This window comes from Plectropomus leopardus, chromosome 14 (genome assembly GCF_008729295.1).
Source record: "Plectropomus leopardus isolate mb chromosome 14, YSFRI_Pleo_2.0, whole genome shotgun sequence".
Taxonomy (NCBI): Eukaryota; Metazoa; Chordata; class Actinopteri; order Perciformes; family Serranidae; genus Plectropomus; species Plectropomus leopardus.
Genome location: NC_056476.1, coordinates 18,902,052 through 18,923,031, shown reverse-complemented (window position 1 = coordinate 18,923,031; position 20,980 = coordinate 18,902,052). Strand labels below are relative to the sequence as shown.

Below are 20,980 nucleotides of genomic sequence, written 5' to 3'. Positions count from 1 at the left end.
CCCATGTTCTCCTTAGGCACTTGACCCGTGGCTTTGGAGGTCTTTATTTCTAATAAAACAAAGCTTATGGCACATTTATCCTCTAAGCCAGACAGAGGAAGTTGTATCAGAAAAGTAGTGCAGTCTACCGGCCAAGCGAAAATGCAAAGAGAGACAAGGAAATAGATATCTCTGATAATGAAGACAAAAATCCCTAAATATTTACAGAATTGTCTCCTTATATAAATCAAAATGTCACAGCTTCGCCAATAAACTATCTCACGAGAATTAAATCGAGAAGATACATTTACAGTAAATCCTGAGGATTTAGATGTATGGCCGATGTGGATTACTGGTGTGCATTGCTGCGATGCTCAGAGGGGTTTCACTTTGATGGATGGGGGACATGAGTGCTGATCCAAATATGTTCAACATTGGATCATCTTAGCATTTATTTATAGTATGAAGACATCCTGTTGATGTTTGGACTCTCACAAAAAAAGCTAATCCATGTGCATCCTGTAGAAAATAAAATCCTTATTGTGTATCACTCAGCTGCGCTGCATTGTTTGTGCTGTGGGTTGTGGTAGAAGTGAATGCCGTGTTTGGATAATTCGATAGCCTGTGTGCATAACAGTGCACAACACTCAGCAGCAAATATTCATCTCTTTACTATTTAGAGTAAATATTTATCAACCTTAAATCTGGGTAAAGCAAAATCTGTGATTTTTCTTCTAAACACGTTATAAATATCAGAAAATACTTGTGGAAAAGGTGAAAAGACCTGGACCTGTGTTGTATTGTCTTGTGGATTTTGACTGTTTTTTTTACCATTTCTGTGTCCAGGATTTTTAAAAGCCATCCGTATCATAATCCCACCCCCCACTATATAAAACAAAGAACAAACTGCTGTGAAGCAACAGTAGGTGGATTTCCATTAACCCTCAAATTGCGCAAATTAAAATTGCGAATATGAAATACGCCTAATGGCAACACATAAATTTTGAAATTATCATTTTAATCATCTATCACAAAAATGTTTTTATGCTCGCATGAGGTGGTAATTTGGGTGATTTTAAAAAGCCATATTTCTCAAAGATGCAATGGAAACACTTCTTTTGCTTTTATATGTCACAAGATACTGTGGCTATATGCAGCAGGCGCTACAAGAGGTGTTAATGCATTGCTTAATTCTTGAGAGAGCCCAGTGTGATGACAGTCTCTCTTTCATTCGCTAATAGCAGCTAATGTTAGCACAAAGCACACACCTAAAGCAGCTGCTGGTGGGCCGGGTAGCCAATTCAACTGGAGGGTACGTTAGTGACCAATCTACTTGTTTTTATTTGATTTGAACAATTCATCAGACTTGCTTATCCATGTTTTTCATCATTACAAAAAGGTAAGAGGGCTTTTAGAGTGTAGTAAACTCGCTGCTCACACAGGAGGTGAATAGAACGACAGAAACCTATAGTATAACGCTACAAGCTCTAATGTAAGTAGTAACTGTAACATAGTTTGAACCCTTTAGCGGACATTACCCCCGTGTCTCAGAGCAGAGAATATTGCTAAATCACGATTTTTAAACCTAACTTTATATACTTTCCAGATTTTATTAATAGCTCAAATCTGGTGAGATGTGACTCATTGCAGGTGCATATTTTCCTTTACCCAGACTTTAAAGTCAGCTTGGCAGAGATTTAATGCACCAAAGATTTTATTTTCACCTTCTGGCTGTTTAGGCGTCTCTCTGTCTGGTTGAGAGGGATGGAGAGGCTGCTGCGGAGTCAGAGGGTACCGGGGTGCTTCAGGTGTCTCAGGGTACTCGGGATATTGGGGTACTTGTGGCGTCTGTGGGTAGCTGGGGTGATGTGGCCTGCTAGGCAGCGACAGTGCAGGATCAGAGGATGGAGGCTGAGGGTAAGTGGGGCTCTGCTCCTCCCATGACACTCCTGTGCTCTGTAGATCATCTTCCTCCAGCTGTCTGAGAGAAAACTGCACATCAGAGCGCGAGTAGGTATACCCGTGACCGGCTGGGCAGATCTCCTTGAAATGATCTGCAGGGCAGGAAACACACAGCAGCAGACAGTGAGCCAGAGTGTAATTGTGGCTCATATTTCTGTCTTGATATTCATATAGCAATAATATAAGCCATCCGTGTAATACTGTTATGTAGAGCATGCTGTGCTTTAAAGTGTGCTGTGAACGACAGGGTCAGGTTTCGACTGTTGCCTCAGAACTTGCTAGCTGGCAGGCCAGTGTCAGCTGTCACAGACGGCGACCAGTGGGGGGATTTCGGGGGATATCTGCACACTCAAACAGACACAGCCATGCCAGTGGGGGAAGTAGAGGATCATGTAATACCGTCTGACCTTTGAACTCTTTGCTGTAGAGGCGTGTGAGTGAGAGGCTAATAGAGGATTGGCTGGCTAGATAAAAGGAGGGAGACTGCACCTCTTTGTGTCGGAGCCCAACAAACCTCAGCGATGGTGAATCCATTACAAGTGAGAAGCGCCGTGTCCCCTACCTGACCTGAAACCAGCAACTCTACGCCAAAAGAGTCTGGAATAGAGATATGAGTAATGACAGATATGTGGTCGCTGTAAATGCTTGTGTAAATGCAGGAAACGTGGATATGATAGGCTACTGAATGATGAATTTAAAGTGGAGGGAAATGGGGCTGTATATGATCAGCAGCCACATCAGAGGAGCTGCAGTAAATATGGAATGATAGTCAGCGGGCTCCTGTTACCAAGTCACAAGAAATGGGCCTGGCTGCTTTGTTCAGAACATGGCTCGAACAGCTTGTCAGGCCATACAAAAGCCAGCGTCCGAAATAATCAGAGTCTGTGTGTCTGTGTACTGTGTCAGTCCTGGCTGAGCAGCACCATGGAGGTCTGTGTCTGTGATATCTGATCTATGACAATCCCCATGAATCACTGGCCCGTACAGACACTCCATAAAACCAGCCTGTTTCTCTCAGAGACTTTGAAGATTAGATCGGTATGGGAAAAAAAATAAAAAAAAGATGACAACTACTTCCCATGTTTCACTTGGCCAAGCTGTTTATTTCTGCTGTGAAGCTTTGCCGGTCTATTAGTGGGGTTTCTCTCTGAGGGTTGGAGTGATAACACAAGACTGACTCCCACTATTATGCAGCCTCCAAAATATGAAAACTGTTATGTTTTTGGTCCTTTTCCACTCCAAACACATTTGGTTATTTTGAAGTGCTCTACGAGCCTGGCAAAGAGCAGAATGGTGACTGAGTGGTAAATATCCTTTGCATGTGCTTTCAATACCATTGCTAGCTGTTGCATAAGATTACATGTGACATTTTATATCTGCAAAAGCATTTAACACAGCAAAGAGGTTTCCAGCAAGTACAGTAAAACCTGGAATGAAAGGATAAGCTTGCAGATGGATGAGGAGATAAGTCTTGAATTTTGAACAGTGTATGAGTAGTAGAGAAGTTGGGAGACATGTGACAGCAGGGTAACTTTCAGTGGCTGTACCTGATCCTGGCAAAGGACAGCGGTCACACCCCGGGCCCCAGGCCTTCCCCACGCGGCTGCAGCAGCAGATCTGCTTTGTAATGTGTTGAGCAAGTGGCAAGGAGCAAGTGCCTGCTGACACCGATCTGTAGCAGAGTGCCCTCTGGTCAGACACGGCCTTATCCGCTGGGGAGAGAAGTTGATAGGGCTATGTTATTATAGTGCAAATAGGGCTGGACAAGATATCAATATTACACTGATACTGTGATATGAGACTAGATTTTGGATATCATAATGACCTTATTGTTGTCTTTTCATTGTTTTTTTAAAGGCTACATTACAGTAGAGCGATATATTTTTCCAAAATTATCAGACTTTTCTAGCTGTTCTTTTATTTGCTTTTACCTACTTTTTCATTATATCCACATTACCAATGTTTATCAAAATTCTCATTGTCTAAATATTTTGCAAAATCACCAATAATCAAGCCTAAATATTGTCACATTGTCACAATATCGATACTGAGATATTATCCCCCAAATGCGATACAAAGAATGGCCATTTGTGAACTGTCACATATTTCAAAGGAAATTGAATATTTGACAAATTTTAAATTAAATCCTTTGCATTCATCGGACCTCTATAAAGTGGTTGGGTGGAGCTACAGCCAACTACTGGCTTAGAGCAAGCAAGTTGCCGTCAAGAGCAAACTTTAGTTTTTCTTCCTTTTAAATGTGTGTTCCCCTTTGTATTGTTATGTGTCCCCTCTCGAAATTGTGACTTCTTTGCAGGTCTGCGAACGTAGCACAGGCAGAGATCTTCATGAGTTCTTTTTTTTTCCTCAGCAGCAGTTTGTAACATGTGGGGGTGGGTAATTGATCTGCCGTACCATTTAGATCTAATCAGATCAGACTGATGATGGATGAGAGGAGCAGCTGCTGCGAGTGGAATGCAAATTTTTAGATCCAACAGAATGAAAAGTTAAGTCTCATTTTCAATGTACCTGATGCTCTCTGCTCCATCTGAGCCCAGAATGCACTCTGCGCTCCAAAAATGTGTTGCAATGAATAACCGAATGGTATATATTTCAATAGCTCTCCTAATGAACAGTCCAGCTAGAAAAATAAAAAAAAAATCGATCTGTGCCGCCAGATGTTTTAATCATGATGGCACAAATAAATCAATGTGCATAAGCAATGTGATCTAAAAGAGTCAAAGGGCATTTTCATATCATGTCGACTTAAAAACATATGTTATGATTCAAGAAAAAGTGGTGATACTTACAAACACAGTGGCTCCTGTCAGCATCCAACATGTAGCCGGGTTTACACGTGCACCTGTAGCTTCCTTTGGTGTTGAGACATTCAGCGTTTTTACAGAGCCCGGGCAACAGGCACTCATTGATGTCTGTGAAATATGCAGTACGTCAGTTATGGAGAATCTACTGCATTCTTATTATGAAAATGCCATGAAGTCATGTTTTTCCTTTTTTTTTGTGAACTCGCAATGAACCCTTCAACCAAACGTGGTACAATATCAGATGTGGCGTCCTGTATTTCATATTGAGTGCACTTCATGCTTGCAGAACAGCAGAGATGATGTAAGACTTTCGAAATCGCTTACACCTTCAAAGGTGACAAAATACTGCAATAGATCACGATGTCAAAACCAGCAGCTGCTGGGACGTGATGATATATGGAAACTAAAGGTTTCACAATTGTCTGACAGCCAGGAGGAGTGATGACATGAGGGAAACATATATAATACATTTGACCACTGTAAAGCAGGATACACTCATGCACCCTGCTGACTGCAAGAAATTGTAAACTCTCAGGGCTGTGGTAACGTTTCCTTTGAAATCTTTACAGTAGCAAAGAGCAAACAAAAGAATGTTTTACATCACTATCTTCCTGAGCATCTTTCCTTTACAGTGTCCAATAAGGTCACGGCGTCCTTGGCTTACGTCAATGAGTGAACATTTAAGAGGTTTTTCTCTCCGTCTGGCCTGCACCATGTGCTGGAGTGAGACAGTGGCCAGTGGAGTTTGCTTATTGCTCCAGCAGCTCCTGAGTCACTAAGCCAAATGGAGGCAAGCAAGCCGGTTAATGTGCCAGCCAGGAGCATAGGGGGACATATTTCAGGCGCTTAGTCATGCGATCACACTGGGACCAGGCAAAGTTTGTTGTTCTACCGTGTTAAACAAAGAGTACATCATTAGGTCTTTTCCCATTGCTTTGACGACTGCAACCCGACAGCCTGCCACCACAGATTTTCCCAATTCTAATTAATCTGCTCTTGTTTTGTTGTTTTGCTTCCTGCTGGAAAAAGTGAGTTTATAAGGGATTGAGGCTGATAAATTCTGTGGTCCGAAGCAAATCCAGCAAATGTCTCACTGTTCTTTTTCTATTTCTTCTTTTCTATCTCTATTGCCTTTGTGTTCCTCTTTCTCTTTTAATGTTTCTCTCTCAGAAGGTAAAGCTGACCTTATAATGCCAAAGCCTCCAGCCTCTATGTTATGACAATGTAAACAAGTCTCTTTTAGCAGGAGCAACCTGTTTGGATGAGCGAGGATGAGGGACATACTGTGGAGACAATAAAGCAGACCACAGATGTCATAGCATCCTGTGCTGATTAAAAGAGCAAAGAACAACAATATGCTGTACACAGGTACTGTGGGGGTACTGTTTGGTTTAGTTTAAGCAGCATGCTAACTGGTCAGAGTTCAGGTCAGCGTTGGGCTCAGCCTTCATCACATGGGGTCTTTAATCCATGGTTCGGTTGAGTCCCAGATTAGTGCTATTGTTACAGTCTGCTGGTGGGTTGATTGGGATTGAAACTGACTTCCATGACAACCTGTCATGAACAGCACTAATCTATTTTGAATCTAACAAACAGTCCTTGTGTGTGTCCATCGTCAGTTTCTATCGTGGTTGTTTTTGTTGTCTAATGCAGAGTTAGGCCACCTGCAGCTCCAGTGGCTCCCTGTGGCTTTAAAAAAAATACATAAATTATATGGAGATGAATAACAGTTATTTTTTAACACTTTAATTTTTATTTATCATTGTCGTGGGCCTACAGAAAAATGTCATCCCTGTGGCACTCTGTAGTGGCGACCAGTCTTGAATCTCTGTTGTTAGGCTGGCTATGGTTTTCAAATCCCAAAATGGAAAAGTTACAGAGGAAATTTGAGAATTAAATGGTGTGTGGACAGATTTGTTTGTTTATCACCAATGCTATACTTGAAGTGCCAAAAGAAATTATAAAGCAGGTAGTGGGGTAGCTGCCTTGTGGTAAAACATATTCATGATTGCTCATTTAGGTCTTTTAATGTTGATAGGCTTAAAACTAGAGTTGCTACAGTTGTTAACTTTTATAAAAAATATCTTTCTCTCATAATTGCTTATACTATCACTGTGTTCACACAGCACTAATGGGACATATTTTAGTGTACTGTTTAGCTGTAAAATGATTAAAGAGGTCTGGCTGTTGGGCGGTGCTTGTTACCCTAGCTTCATTGTATTCAACACAGCGGCCAGGGCTCAAACTTTTTCATTTTACAGCTAAACAGTTGACTGAAATAATAGGATTAATTTTGAAATTGTCAGTGCAGTTACAGAATCTGGAGTCATATTTGTTGAGCACTGCGTAGTTTGACAGTTTGACAGTTTGACCGCAGTTCAAGAGCAGTGACTGACATGATTAATAGCTGGGTTGGAGACTCCTTTGCTCTGATTAATTGTTTTCACTGCACTGCAGTAGATTATAGCAAATGCCATTAGAGGCAGGAGGAGGAAGAGAAAAGAGTTTGTTTTTGTTTTTTTTACAGCTAATCTGTCTCATGTCTTTTGAAATATAGTGACAGTTTAAGCAAAGTTATTTTTTTAAGTTACCAACTGTAGCTTTAAAAGTCTGTATTAACTTCATTATGAGGCTAAAACATGTTTTTGTATATACTGATGACTGAAATATATCCACATTCTGCATAAAGTGTACGGCAGTCTACAGTGACCTTACTTGACCTAGGCCATTCTTCACTTCTGGAAAACCCAATACTCACAGAAATATCAGCAGACTTATTTATGGGCACTGTAAGGGAAATTGGCAGCTTGATTCTCTCAATATGTATTGGCTGTTATTGTGAAAGGGAGTACCTTATGACTACTGTGGACATAAGTTATGGGGCCAGAAATGCATCCATTACGAAACTGTGAATGGAGGGAATGCACATTCACAAAATGCAGCCAAAGCAGCAATTATTGGGAAAAGTACATTTTCCCAGGCAAATTCCTGCTATACAACCCAATATATCCAGATGTTAACCTGTTGACCGAGGCAGTATTCAATATGATGAATGTCGAATGTCTGAGTTTTCAGATTGTTAGTAGCTTTTATTAAGTTGATCCAAAATGTCAAAAGAGTTATGTAAGACTTCCATCATTGCTTCTTTGAAGTGGTATATGAGTAATATGACCTGCTCCCGGCACTGGTTTACCACCCACAACAGACTCACTGCACACGCATCTATGTGTGTCTTTCATCTAACAAGCACAGTTGCAAACAGCCAATTCAGCTGACCTTGATTCTGAGGAGCTGCTTCTGAAGATAAGAGATCATCTCAGAAGTCAGACAGCAGCATGTGGCTCTGATGGGGCATCTTATCACATCGTTGATGTCACTGAAGGGTCACGGGACGGCAAGCAGTAAATCATGCCTATTACCGAATATGAGACAAGCTCTGCTCTGTTCCAATAAAATAGACGGCAAAAAACTCAGACTATGAGCCCCACTTTGACAAGCTGGCCACCATCTTGATAGTAATGACAAAATCCCAGAAAAAGCAGGTTTTTGCCTCTTTGGCAGTTGCAGCGAGACCTGAAATTAGAAATAATTTTTGGGAATGGAGCAGCAGCTGAATGGGACAGAGACTATGAAGCGCTCCAGTAAATATTGTGGGTAACTGTCAGCTTTGCTCTTTTGGAACTTAAGAAATGAGAAACTGAAAGGGAGGAACATCTTGAAACAATCACAAAAAGAAAAGCATGAATAATAGAAAGATAAATTTCCACATGTGTTGGCTAGTTGACACACTATTGGAAAATAAGTGTCCTTGTCCACAGGTCTTTGTTTTTATTGAAATATGTTTCCCAGCTCAATCATTACCTGAAAACATCAATGGGCCAATAGTACAGCGCTGTGCGGAACAGAAAACATGTTGAACCTGCTGAACCAGTGGATGAGGCCTTACACAGATGTAGTCAAAGCTGTTCATTGGACCGTTATGTTGTTGCACTCCATAGGCTTCAGTAAGCATTGCCCTTTGGATTATGACACCATTAATCAAGTCATTGACACAGCTTAAGAAGAGAGCGGCATTTTGTTATTGAAAGCGTCCTCATCAGCTGCATTGTTCACAGATTAAGCAGTGCATTTTTCTCATCTGAGGTTTATTTGTTCCTGCCGACTAATTCCGATGTTGTATACTAACATCAGCAACAAATATAAATAGTCTGAATTCTCTAGTGAAAGATTGTCCACAGAGTTGACACTGTGGGTGGTTTCAGCTTCATGAACCACCAGCCAGCTGACAACTGGACACCTCTGAGGTGCTGCAAATAGAGCAAAAAGCAGTGTATGCTCGGGAACACTTTGTTTTTATAGAAAAATGGCAGGGTGAGCTGGCAGTTTTACAGGTTTCCTTCTGCTGGCATAAATAGGGTGGCTGAGCAACAAACAGATCTGCGAGTAAAGCTCCCTTCCAAATACTCAGAGAGCCACATTTACCATAATCGCAGCTTGCCGTACCACTCTCCACTCAGAGCCCCAAAGGCCAATTAAAACAGCAGCCCCAGGTGCTTATTGGCTGCTGAACTCTGACCCTGGACCAAAGCTAATTGTAGTCTTGACCTGGTTCCCATAAGGGCCAAACGTACAGGAATACTTTTATAGCGGTCTCCAGGGGTCCATGTAAACATGGCAACATATGGGCGGTAAGTTTTTTATCACATTCATGCAATTAGATTTGATATAAGCCATGTTTTTGTAAGCTTTTTAAGTAAGCTTGTATGTTAACCCCTTGATTAAATTGGCTTAATTTTTTGTCAAAAAATGTAAAGGAGGCAATGACTAACAACTAGAAATTGCCCAAAATTAGTAAGAAACTATTAAAAAGTTACTGGAAAATTAGCAAAAGAGGAAAGAACGGAAAATGGTAAAAACAAAATAAGGAAATGACTTGGAAAATATGCTAAAAATGTAAATATAATTAACTAAAATTATTAATTTTTATCAATAATTTTCTCACTTTCTCTCTATTCTCTTTCCAGGACATTTTCTTGTATCCTTTTCTTATTTTTTGCAATTTACGGAACATTTCTTGCCAAAATGCACATTGCATTTTTAGCCATGTTTCCAGAAGAAATCATACCAATTTGCTCACGTTTCAAAGGTTTAAATTCCCGTGAAAAGCATCTGAATGTAGCAGAAGAAAACTAATGTCTGTCCAGGTTTCAAAGGGTTAATCTCATGACAATATTCAGAAAACAACACACATTCTTCAACATATTTTATATCTTACCTTGACAATGTGTGACATTCATCCTTTTAAAACCTTTAGGACATTCCACTTGTCCATTTGCAATCACTGCATATGCTGAAAGACAGAAAGAGAAATCACAGCTTTACAAGAGCAGAAATGATCTAACAGTGCCGAGCTTCTCTGTCACAAAGCATTGCATTCATCGCAGAGGAAGAAGAGGAGCTGGGCTTTAGGAGGGGACCATATAACTTACAGATGTGAGCGTCTTGGCGAGAGGAGAAATGAGGGGGACCCACAGCTGGGTCTCGTGGGACTCCAAAGTGAGTGTATGGAAATGGATCCCCATCAACTGCGTTTATAAGACAGCGCTGCCATCCAGCAGAATGTAAGGATAACACTCGACGTCATTTGTAATCATATTACCTATAACTCTCCTCAACCCCGGGGGACAGATGAAGGAAGTGCTTACATCATAAATATGTTGAGGAAGCCTACATGACAGCCCTGACCATTATCATCAACCACAGTGCGAATCTACTTAAACAAGAGACTAATACTTCAACTGTGCACGCTAGGAATGTCGATGAATGAACGGCTCACGGGAAGGTGATTGGCTAAGAACTTCTTTTTCCTTGTTTTGCCAGAGCAATAAAAATCACATGGTGTGTGTGCTTCAGGTGTGTACATTAGAAGTTCACAGCAGTGCTGCAGTAAATAACCCACTGTGGTCACGGTGACATTATGTCATTACTCATTCGGCACAAGCCCTAGCATGCTCCATTAAATGTACAGGGAGGCCAATGTGACTATCACATGGCTCTGTTTGTGTTTGAGTGTGTGTGTCTGAGTGTTTGACAGAGAGAAAGAGTCAGTGTTTATGTGGTTCTATAAGTTTCTAAACAGAGACAGCGGGATTATTGGTAGCAGATCTTTCCATGACATAAACTGAGATGAAGAATTTTGCTACATATCGTGCTGAAAGGAGATGATCCAACCTCTGGTTCTGGAGGGAAAATGTGTGTTTGGGTGAGGGAAGCTCTAAGAATAACGACGTGCTTATTAGCATGACGGAACTGTTTCTCACTGTTACAGTCTCTTTAGATTACAGTCACAAATCAGACAGTTTAAAGCAACGATGGTAGGACTTTATATTGCTTCCTAATCATGACAGCCATGATTCTGTTTTGCACTTTTAGCACATAAACACACTGGAAAAATGTTGTTTCTGCCAAGATTTCCCTAAAATATTTGGTGGCATGAGTACAAAAAAGTTTGTTATGTCTCCACTAAAGCAGGATTTTAAATTAATGAACATGAATTTGCATTTTACTTTTCCAAAATATGAAACAGTGCTTATTGTTTTAAAGGACCAGCGTGGATGATTTAGTGATCTATTGGCAGAAATACTCCAGCGGCAACACAGAGATCGGTGACTTCATACGAATGTGGGCCAGGGGTGTAAAGTAGGCCCCTAGGAAAGCCGCTCAGCCTTGCTTCCAATGTTTCCAAGTGGCCACTTACAGTATTGAAGCAACAGAATACCCTGCGGCCCAAAGAGCATTTTCCACATAGACTGCCACTGTAAAAGACACATCTGTAAAAAACAATTCAAATCTGTGATGTCATCTCAATGTAAAGTCTATAAGCCGAGAGGAAACTTGCGGGCGGGGCCAGTGGGAGAAAAACTACTGTGCATATTCAGTGGGCTGCATATTGTGGAAGTAAACCAGGAAGCTAGAAACTTTTTGGGTATATTCCAGGCAAGCAACTCAAATGAATAGCCACCATCTTGGCATCCAGTATCAAGTTGTTTTTACACATCTATGGCATCAAGTGGAGGGGCAATGGCCCCTTCCCTACTGCTTATCCTCATTTTCCCAGCCCCCTTGCACAGACCACACAAGTAAGACTAATGTGTGTTCACACTGATTGTGATTCAAGCGTTTTGCACAGTGAGTTTACATACAAAGTAAATGCAAAGATGCAAATAAATGCGAATTCATGTCAGGCGGCGTGATGGACACATTGAGTGCAATGCAAATTTATGTCTCCATATCCATTGCACAAGTTGAAATTTTTCAACTTGAGCAAGAAATTTGCCTGATGCTGACCCTATCAGTGTTGAGATCTAGTTGAGATTCTCCTGATGTTACTGAGATTCAGAAATAAAGGATAATGAAGGAGCAGGACTTCTCCCACAGCATCCACCATCTTGCACTGCCATGTTTCTACAGCAGCCAGAAACGGACAACAGTGGTTCAAGAGAGGGCCAATGTTTTTCCATCATCTGAAGGCCATCATAGGTTCTCTTTTTCCTTAGAAAGGGAGGAATTAGGAGAGGGGTATTCAGTTGGTTGCAATCTGCAATCTCACAGCTAGAAGTGTAAATCCATCACACTGCTCCTGTAAAATATATATGTATGATGTCGGGTACAACTTTGCAATGTATTTTACTTGCGTCATCATCCAATGAGGGCAAATGCAGAGAAAATCACGGTATCCAAACTTTCCCACTCACAGAAAACACGAACAAATGACAGTGATGACAATCTTTGGGTTTTCACCATGGCCAGAGAAAATAGGATTTTACCAAAGTTCAGCGCCGCTTTGAACTTGCTGCCACAGTGAAGGGTTGAGAACAGAGGTGACGCATGCAAGAAAGTACGGTCAAAGCCCTGCCAGCAAAGAAAACACATCTCTTCCCCTGGCAGAGTGCACTGGGAAAGACAGAAAAGTCGCTCTGAGTTTCTGACTAAAACTCCAGAAAACCAGAGTGTTGATATGTGGGACTGAAAGAGAGCGTCAGTGTGATGTAAATGGATATCTGGATCCCTGACTGCAGGGCAAGCAGGACCAGAAAAGATCACATCAACCATACAACACCAGACGTTAGATGCAATAGCTAACAACAAATCTTGTGTTACTGTTTTTTTTTTTACTATTTTTGTCTCCAGTGTTCTGTTTCAGACGGTCAGAATTTTTTAATTTGGTAAGTGGAGAAAAAAACAGATACTGTGTGGGTTGAGGTTCCAAACCCAGTGGCCAAAATCCTTGTTTTTTTAATTTGTTGTTTGTGAGCTTGTAGGCTAACTGGCAGTTGCTGACAGCGGTAGTGGGTGTAACTCTACCATGTTTGCTGTCAAAACTTTTAACTTTTAAAACCCGGGGGACTTTTTACCAGTGTGTCAAAGTCTGTTCCCCCGTCGATATGTGTTTCTAGCATTTTTTGGGGGGGTTATTAGTGAGTGCAGTACAAAAAACAAAGAAACAAGAAAAGATAGAATAAGTTACACTAGGGGTGGTTATTGAGGGTAATTATGTGCATAAATATAATAATAAATATGATAATAATACTACAAAAAAATACAAATAAATAAATAAAATCAAAATAAACAAGTAAACTGAAAAACAAACAAAAAGACTTTCAATCCATTCAGGATATCGACACAGCACTCTTGTAAACATCTACCATCAAAACACAACTCAGCAATCAGTCCTGAGTTTGTGTCATTTTCCCAGGGGTGACTGGGATGTTTGCCACACGGAGGCTTTGGGAACACAGTCCTGGAAGCTGAGTTATGTTTTGGTCCTGCTGTGACCCAGTGGACCAGGCAGGGTCAATGTACCTGAGGGTTGACAAAGCAGAAGTAGGTCATCAGCACGAAGAGGGCAGCAGGGAAAAGGGGGGAACTGTGTCAAAGCGACGCCCCTGTTCCCATCTGCCCACCTCCACTTCTTCCTCCGCACCCTCCTAATCCCCCTTTCAAAGTTTCTGAGTAATGAGCTGTTGTGGTAGGGCGGTGGGCATGCCCTCCTGCAGCGACGGGATCAGGGAAAGTCTGGCCTGAGTGACAGCAGGGCGCACATGCCAAGGGAAGCCCAGTGGGGGAGGTCCGGGTGTCTCAATAAAGCTTATTAGCAGGGAGGTGAGGACCTCGGCAGTTAGTTACAACTTCAACATGAATCTGAGAGACAGCTCATTTGAAAACTGTCTTAAAATGTTTTAGAGAAAAGATTGAGATGTTGTAAAACTCTTCAGCAGCTTTAAGACCTTATTGTGTAAAAAGCATTGCACAGATATTAAAAAGTGATGTTAAGTTGGCATATATCCACATATACCAGGAACATTTACAGTATAAGTTCATAAAACTTTATTTGCACATAGAAATCCTTTTTGGCAGATTGTACTCAACATTTCCTCTTTTGCATCCTGGACCTGAAAATGCTTGTGATGAGACTTCATGATCTTTATGTTCAACTGTGTCGGTTTGTTTGTGTTAAGGTTTAAAAACCAGCTGCTGAAACTCAGCACACTGTGGTCTTGTTAGACAGCTGGCAATTGATTTCTATTGTGGAGATATGTAATCGGCAAACTTGTTTATTCCTGTTGTCATTTCTAGCCATAACTATAACGCATAAAATCAAAAACTGTGGACTGATCTATCTGATGTTTCTGCTGTGCTTATTTTATGTACTGTGTTGCTTTGCTAGCCTCCTTCATTAACCAAAACTACCTTCTCGGAAACTAAGCAATGTACTGCTAAGGACAGGGGGCCCTACAATACATATTTGTAAAAAATATTTTTAAAAAGAAGTCCCATCTAAAAAATGTATATCAGTGAAATTGTACACTATATTTTTAATATTTTCACAGCTTTTCCTTAAATGTTCACCATTCAAGGCAGCAGTTGATCAGTAGCTCCCATGTTCTGCAAAGTATAATGACTGTTTTTGTCAAAAGGCATCTGTGGCTTAGGAGATAAAGCAGGTCATCCACTAACTGGAAGATCAGTGGTTTGAACCCCTGCTTTAATGTCAAAGTATCCCTGGTTGAGATAGTGAATCCCAAATTGTTTGTGAATGTCTGAAAACAGAAAAACTTAAACTGAGTAGCCTCAGCTGCCAGCGTGGGAATGGCTGAATGTGGCTTGTGATGTAAAAGCGATTTGAAAGGTCAGAAGGTGCTACACAAGTTAATTTACCAAAGGGTTGTGGTGGGTTTGAGAGAATGGCTTTAGTTTCCTGTCAAAATAGACCATCTGACAGCAAAGTAAAGCGTTAGGTGACCACAATACGACAGCAAGGTAAAGAGTCAAAAATATTCTAAATATAGGGAACACTTTTAAATGAAATTGATTGTTTTATTTGGGTCTCTTTAGGTGGCTGAAAATGAACCAGTTGAGGCAGCACTTGTTTAGCACCGTTTGATTTAATGCACCTGAAGTGGATGAATTTTACCTGGAAGTTATTGCAAACAAACATTGTGATTCTGTCAATTTTGGTTGCCTTTTGAAGAATGCATTTATTATAAGCAAGAAAGAGTCTTGGCTGTTTATTTATTTAATTAGCTTTGACAAATACGTTTTGTCTGAATTCTACTGTACCAGGAAATCAGAACCACGTCCTCTGAATATTCACCTCAAGATAGGTGATAAACATGACACTAAAAGTCAGTGACAACTTTGCCATGTCATCTTCATTACGGTATCCTCAGAGGACTTAATGATGTGTCCATTCTCATGCTTGTTTCTACACTCATTTGTATAGAAAATATGGAGTTACACAGGCAGTGGTTTGCAAGAGCGAGCTCAAGCTGCGCATCATTAGTGTCACCCTTTGGTACAAAGACTGTGGACCCGGACTGGTCTGTGTCCACTGAGAGCACAGACAGAAGCTTCCAATTGTTGTGTATCCATTAAGCCTTGTTCGACAAAAGACTTTGTCACCCCTTACTAATTTATTGTCTGTCTCCTTTCAGTTGTGTTGGGCATTCCACTGGCAACTGTTCAATAATATTTGCTCAACTTCCCTGACCTGAAAGTCTAATTCAAACTCCTTGGAGCTTCTTGACAGATGGTGCTGTCCTGTCTTCAATCTGAATAAATCCTTCTTCTAAACATGAAAGTAAAACTTGCTCCACACAGGGCACTGCTGAGGGTATTCAAATGAAAGGACAGCCTATGCAAAATGAGAAAGAAAGTAAAGAGAGACGACGCCAGGCGGCTGACAACAGAGAGAGTTTATAGTCAGATGAGTTCCTCAGCTGTACAGAAATCTTTAATTGCTAATTTAGTACAATCACTCTGCAGACCACCCGGCCCGGAGGCTGTTCTTTTAAGACGATTGAGAGGTCTGGTCCATCAATCACGGGGCTCGAAGCCCTTCACCAACTTCCCAAGAGACCCGCCTGGGAGGCAGCCTCAGTGTTGGGCTTCTTCTCTTAACTAACTGGAAAACCTGAGAGCGCGTGGGAGACGGAGGATGGAGGAGGGACTGATGCCATCCACAGGACCGCAACAGGAGAAAGTCTTCCTTTCCACTCCATTGGGGGCCACTCTATAGGAAAACAACGAACACCAAAGCCAAGTCCTCCTCAGGACCATTTCCAGCAATTTACTTTCTGACACACCGCCACGGGACAAACTGGTGCCGCAGAGAGAAAACCAGGAGCAAACAGAGCTCTTTAATCACCACTGAGGGTTTCAGGTCTTTTGAGTCTCTGAGATGGCAAAGCCATCTCTTCTTGGCCTTTGAGCCAATGCTTGATTGGAGCAAACAGCTTAAAGGGAAGTCATTTGCTTTCAAAGCAGAATGTCTCCTTGGCACACGCCGCATTTGCCATTCTGGCATGGTCCATATCACATGCCCTGTAAATAACGTGTCCCTGCTTGTGAAGCAAAGGCTAATCAGTCAGGACACATGGGACTAATATCAACAACCTCCCGCTGATACGGACATGGGCACAAAACCACTGTACAAGCTACAAGATATTTGCTCGATCATTAACAGCCTTAGCCGTGTATCTGTATCATATTGCTGTTACCATCCCATGGCGCATGTGAGGCAACACAAAGGCTTTGATTAGGGGATTATTTAATTTTTCTGCAACATTAAATCTTTACTCAAAACATACTTTTTATTGTTCCGATTCACGAAAGTATGCATTTTACATCTGTGTTTGTAGTTTGACAATTTTGCTTAACGCCCTTCTCCAGCATGCTGATGGCAATGGAAGCCGCATCAAACACACATTTAAAACAGACCCACATTCCTCTATAATCTCCGATTCACTGTGGAATATTAACCACCTGGGCTGGTTCCAAAAAAAGGCATGCCACGGTACATTCCCAATAAAAATGTGCTTAACTTTACTTGTATTCAATTAACAAATGCAACACAAATTTCATATCCAACCGCCTCAAACTGGGATTTATGTCTCGCAGTGGTTAGGAGTCCTCAGCACTGATTAGCCACACGGCTGCCCGGCTAATAGATTCCATCACTCTAGTCGTGAAGGGATAACACTAAGTCAACATCAATGAATCAAATGCTGTCAAAGATACGTGACGTCTCTATCTAATCACCACGAGAAGCTGCTGTGGAGTTGTTCCAATGCATCTGTTCTCTTGCTGCCTACTTCTGAGGCAAAGTCACTGCATCTCTGGTTTTTGTTGGTCATTAACAAGTATTCATGTTTGATCAGCGCTAATAAAAAGTAATAAGCATAGGCTTTGGCCCCTCGATGGATGTCAGATTTAATGCCTAGGGAATAGATGGGAAATTTTGGGGGGATGAGTTCATGTGGGAAGATCTGTGCAGCTCCGTTGGCCCCCTCCTTCTTTGCCTCATCTGACTTTACTGATCTAAACCTCATGAAGAACAGACAACTCCCAACAGACTGTCCTCCCCCCAAAAAATGGCCGTATAGGTCATCTGTGCAAGAAGCTTTTTACGACCCGTATTTACGTTTAGTGTAACGCAGCAACCTCTAGTGGCCGTATGCACTATGATGGGAGGAAAGGAGGAAGTCAGGCAAAGTAGTATAAAAAGTGACAAAGTCCAGGGGGAGGACAGGAAGGATGGATGGGTAAGACAAGCACAGAACTTTCACCCAGGAGACTGTTGTTCGGGTCCCGTGTGAAATCAAAAGTTGTTGTTTAATCTTAGATTACGTACATGGTTTCATGGTTCAGGCTGTTCTCATGCACTGTTTGGAAATTTTCCTTTGAAAAGTAAAGCTCCAAATCTTGTACACATTCCACATGATGATAAACCAGTAATTCGTCCATACGCAACGTGTTTTAAAGGGATGCGATCGTTTGAACAAAGTGTTGAGAGGAGTAAAGAAGGAAGCGGACCCGAGCGGTCAGGTCGGGGCAGTGGATAGGTCACAAAACACAGGGGACTGGTGTTGGAACTTGCCTAAACCTAACTAAACTGTGATTATTTCACAATGTTAACCACATGTTGAAAACTACGACATTTCACAACGCTAAATAGCTCCTGTCTCTGATGCTCTCCAGCACTCATATATCACTGCTGTCGGGCGAAAACCTCCTATCTCCAAAATTGTTATTTTTCAGGAATTAATAAAAATGCTGTGTTTTTAAAAGGATCCACTGGAGATAGGTTTACTCACAAATACATTTCATTGGTTGAGAAATGGTAAAACCCACTGATAGACATAGAGGGGGACCAGCAGAATTAATTTTATGAAAAAAAGATAGTGAAATGTGGAGATTTGAGGTTTGTACCCGACAAATATGTCGTTAATATGTCGTTGTCGGAGTTATTGGCAATGATCTATTCTCTCACTTTAACATGAAGACGTATCGACTCCCACAGATAGAGGTGTAGGAGAAGGTGAGGAAAAGAAGGGCACTAGAACAGTGTCGTCATGATGACCTTGATGACCCAGGGAGGTAGACGGTTAAGCCAAGGCTCCTGTGGGTGTGGTGGTTACTTTAGGCCCTGGGGATGCCTGATCTGGCTCCTTGGGAAGCCTCCCAGCCTCACAGACGGGGAGAGTCACAGAGAGGGAAGCTGCCCAGTAATGACAGATGGGGAGACAAACTGCTTGTGGAATTCCATTAGCTGTGAAACTCACAGTGAAGGAGGGGCTGCCAGCACAATTATACAGAGTCATGCCAGCACTACAGTATGGGTCAAACTCAGGCCACAGCAAATGGCCTTCAGTTGGCTTGTTGAGCTGCAGATTACTTTACTGATAGAAATATTTCCGTGAGTTGTCCTGAGAGTTGCACAGACAACACTATCCTGGATCTTTGCTTTTTTTTAAAGGATAAACCTCCCCTCAGTTTCTGCCCAAAGACTCGTCCTGCTGCACCCACTTCTTTTCAGTCTCACTGGCTGGCTCTCATATTAAAGGACAGCTTTGACCACCTCTATCAGATCTCATTAGATTCTCTATCAGAAATTCCAATCCTAGATTGAATCTGGTTTAAATTCAAACAAAAGTGCAGTGTGCAATATTTTTTTTTCATGCCACCTCATCATCAGAACCAGAGGGTTGGAGCTTACTGCAGCCTCCTCTGGTTGATCTGGATCTCATTATGACCCAGGAATCCTCAGCATGTGACTTTTAAAGGCTCTGGCTCCTGAAGGCTTCGGCTCCCACTGAGATGGGATGCACTGGCATTCATGCCTCTATAACGTCAGCCCTCCCTCACACAGACACACACATTACATGCACATAATGTCACCCGTTATGCCGCGGCAGTGACATAAAGTCCTTGGTGTATAATAATAAATAATGCCCAGCTATATAATGTCGTCAGTGGTGCTGAAATGCGTATACTTTCACAGAATTCACAAGGAGACACAACACACTGCAACAACAGCAATACATCATGAGGCTCTGACACACCGAGCTGATGGTCGGGCGTCAGTCAATGTTGGGCCCTCGATCAGCATCTGTTGCTCTAAACCCGTCAGTGAGGGAAATCACTCTCATTGGCAGTTCAGCTCAGTGGAAGAGAAATGAGGAAAGCAAACAAACAACTAAAGTCAAGAGGGCATGAAATCGTTACAAACTTAATATATGAGCAATGATACTCTACAACAGAGGAAACCTCAGTACAAGCTACGCCAGTGATAGGAAATGGTATTCACTTTCAGTCTCCTAAGTCGCCGTGGTCGTCTCTCCCCTGCATCCCCCCACCTCGTTTTGAAGTGTTGCACACATTTTTGGGTGGATGAAGTGTGGTTCAAAACAATACAACACTCTATAAAGCACAAATTTAATGTTTTTCCTCACTGCCAAAACTTGCAAGAGTATGTTGCAAAAACAGACATGTCTCGAACAAAGTTAATTTTCTCCTGATTTGTCTGTCTGAAAAAGCGCCATTTCAGCGTCAGTATGCTTGGAAGGTCCAGGGCCTGTGACAAATGGGTCCAATATTTACTTCAGTGACTATGGGACTGAGGGAATGGTCATACTATGTACTCTCTTTTACTTTTCCCATTGGAATGAATGAACTTAAGGCTGGCGCTAGTGTCCTAAAGGGGCGGGGCAGTGGTGAAACCCACATGACAAAGATACAGCAAATGAATCCAGATTGGGCCATCGCTGTTTATCAACAGTCTGATAAAAGGTAAGATTATGTTTTAGCCATTGAGCTCCTTAAAAGATTTTTTTGTCACTCTTCACAAACACAATAAATATCCTTTGATCTTTCACCAATGAGTTGTGTCTTTAATGGAATAACCTTAATTGAATAACCTGTTGGCATGGAGTTATTTCCTCTCACACTTGCACGGGATGTACGTACTTGTTGGCTGTGGGCTGTAGTCTTTGTGGTGTGTTCAAGAGCAACAGTCGGCCTTCACGGCAACCAGTTCTTTAATGTGGGTTTGGTGTGTCTGGGCTTTAAGGCATTGCTCTGATTATTAGTCAATACTGAATACTATCAAGTGAGAATGATGCAAATAAAAAAATATAGTAACAATGATGCAAAATGGGCCTAGAATAGGAAAATAGAGATCATTCAAGTTAATCCAGGAGGCAAGGACTTATTAAACAGAACTGTCTATGGCCATCATAGTGTAGTCATGTTGACATAATTTATAAAAGTAATAAAGAAAATGAAGTAGAAATGCTTCCTTGCAGTCAAAAGTGCATTTTGTAGCCAGCTATAAACTGACCAATGGTAGTGTTACACCCCTAAATACAAACTGG

The 20,980-nt window shown here is 41.6% G+C and overlaps 1 protein-coding gene across 2 annotated transcripts in view; it reads right to left on the bottom strand.

Annotated features, from left to right (window-relative positions):
* LOC121953319 (latent-transforming growth factor beta-binding protein 2-like) overlaps positions 1-20,980 on the bottom strand; it is a 104,100-nt gene that overhangs the window by 36,237 nt on the left and 46,883 nt on the right. For both annotated transcript variants that reach the window (XM_042500339.1, XM_042500340.1), the window contains exons 9-12: positions 10,042-10,116; positions 4,752-4,874; positions 3,489-3,653; positions 1,704-2,033 (exon numbers count right to left, since the gene is read on the bottom strand). In XM_042500339.1, coding sequence (XP_042356273.1) covers positions 1,704-2,033; positions 3,489-3,653; positions 4,752-4,874; positions 10,042-10,116 — 693 coding nt within the window. The remainder of the gene's footprint in view (positions 1-1,703; positions 2,034-3,488; positions 3,654-4,751; positions 4,875-10,041; positions 10,117-20,980) is intronic.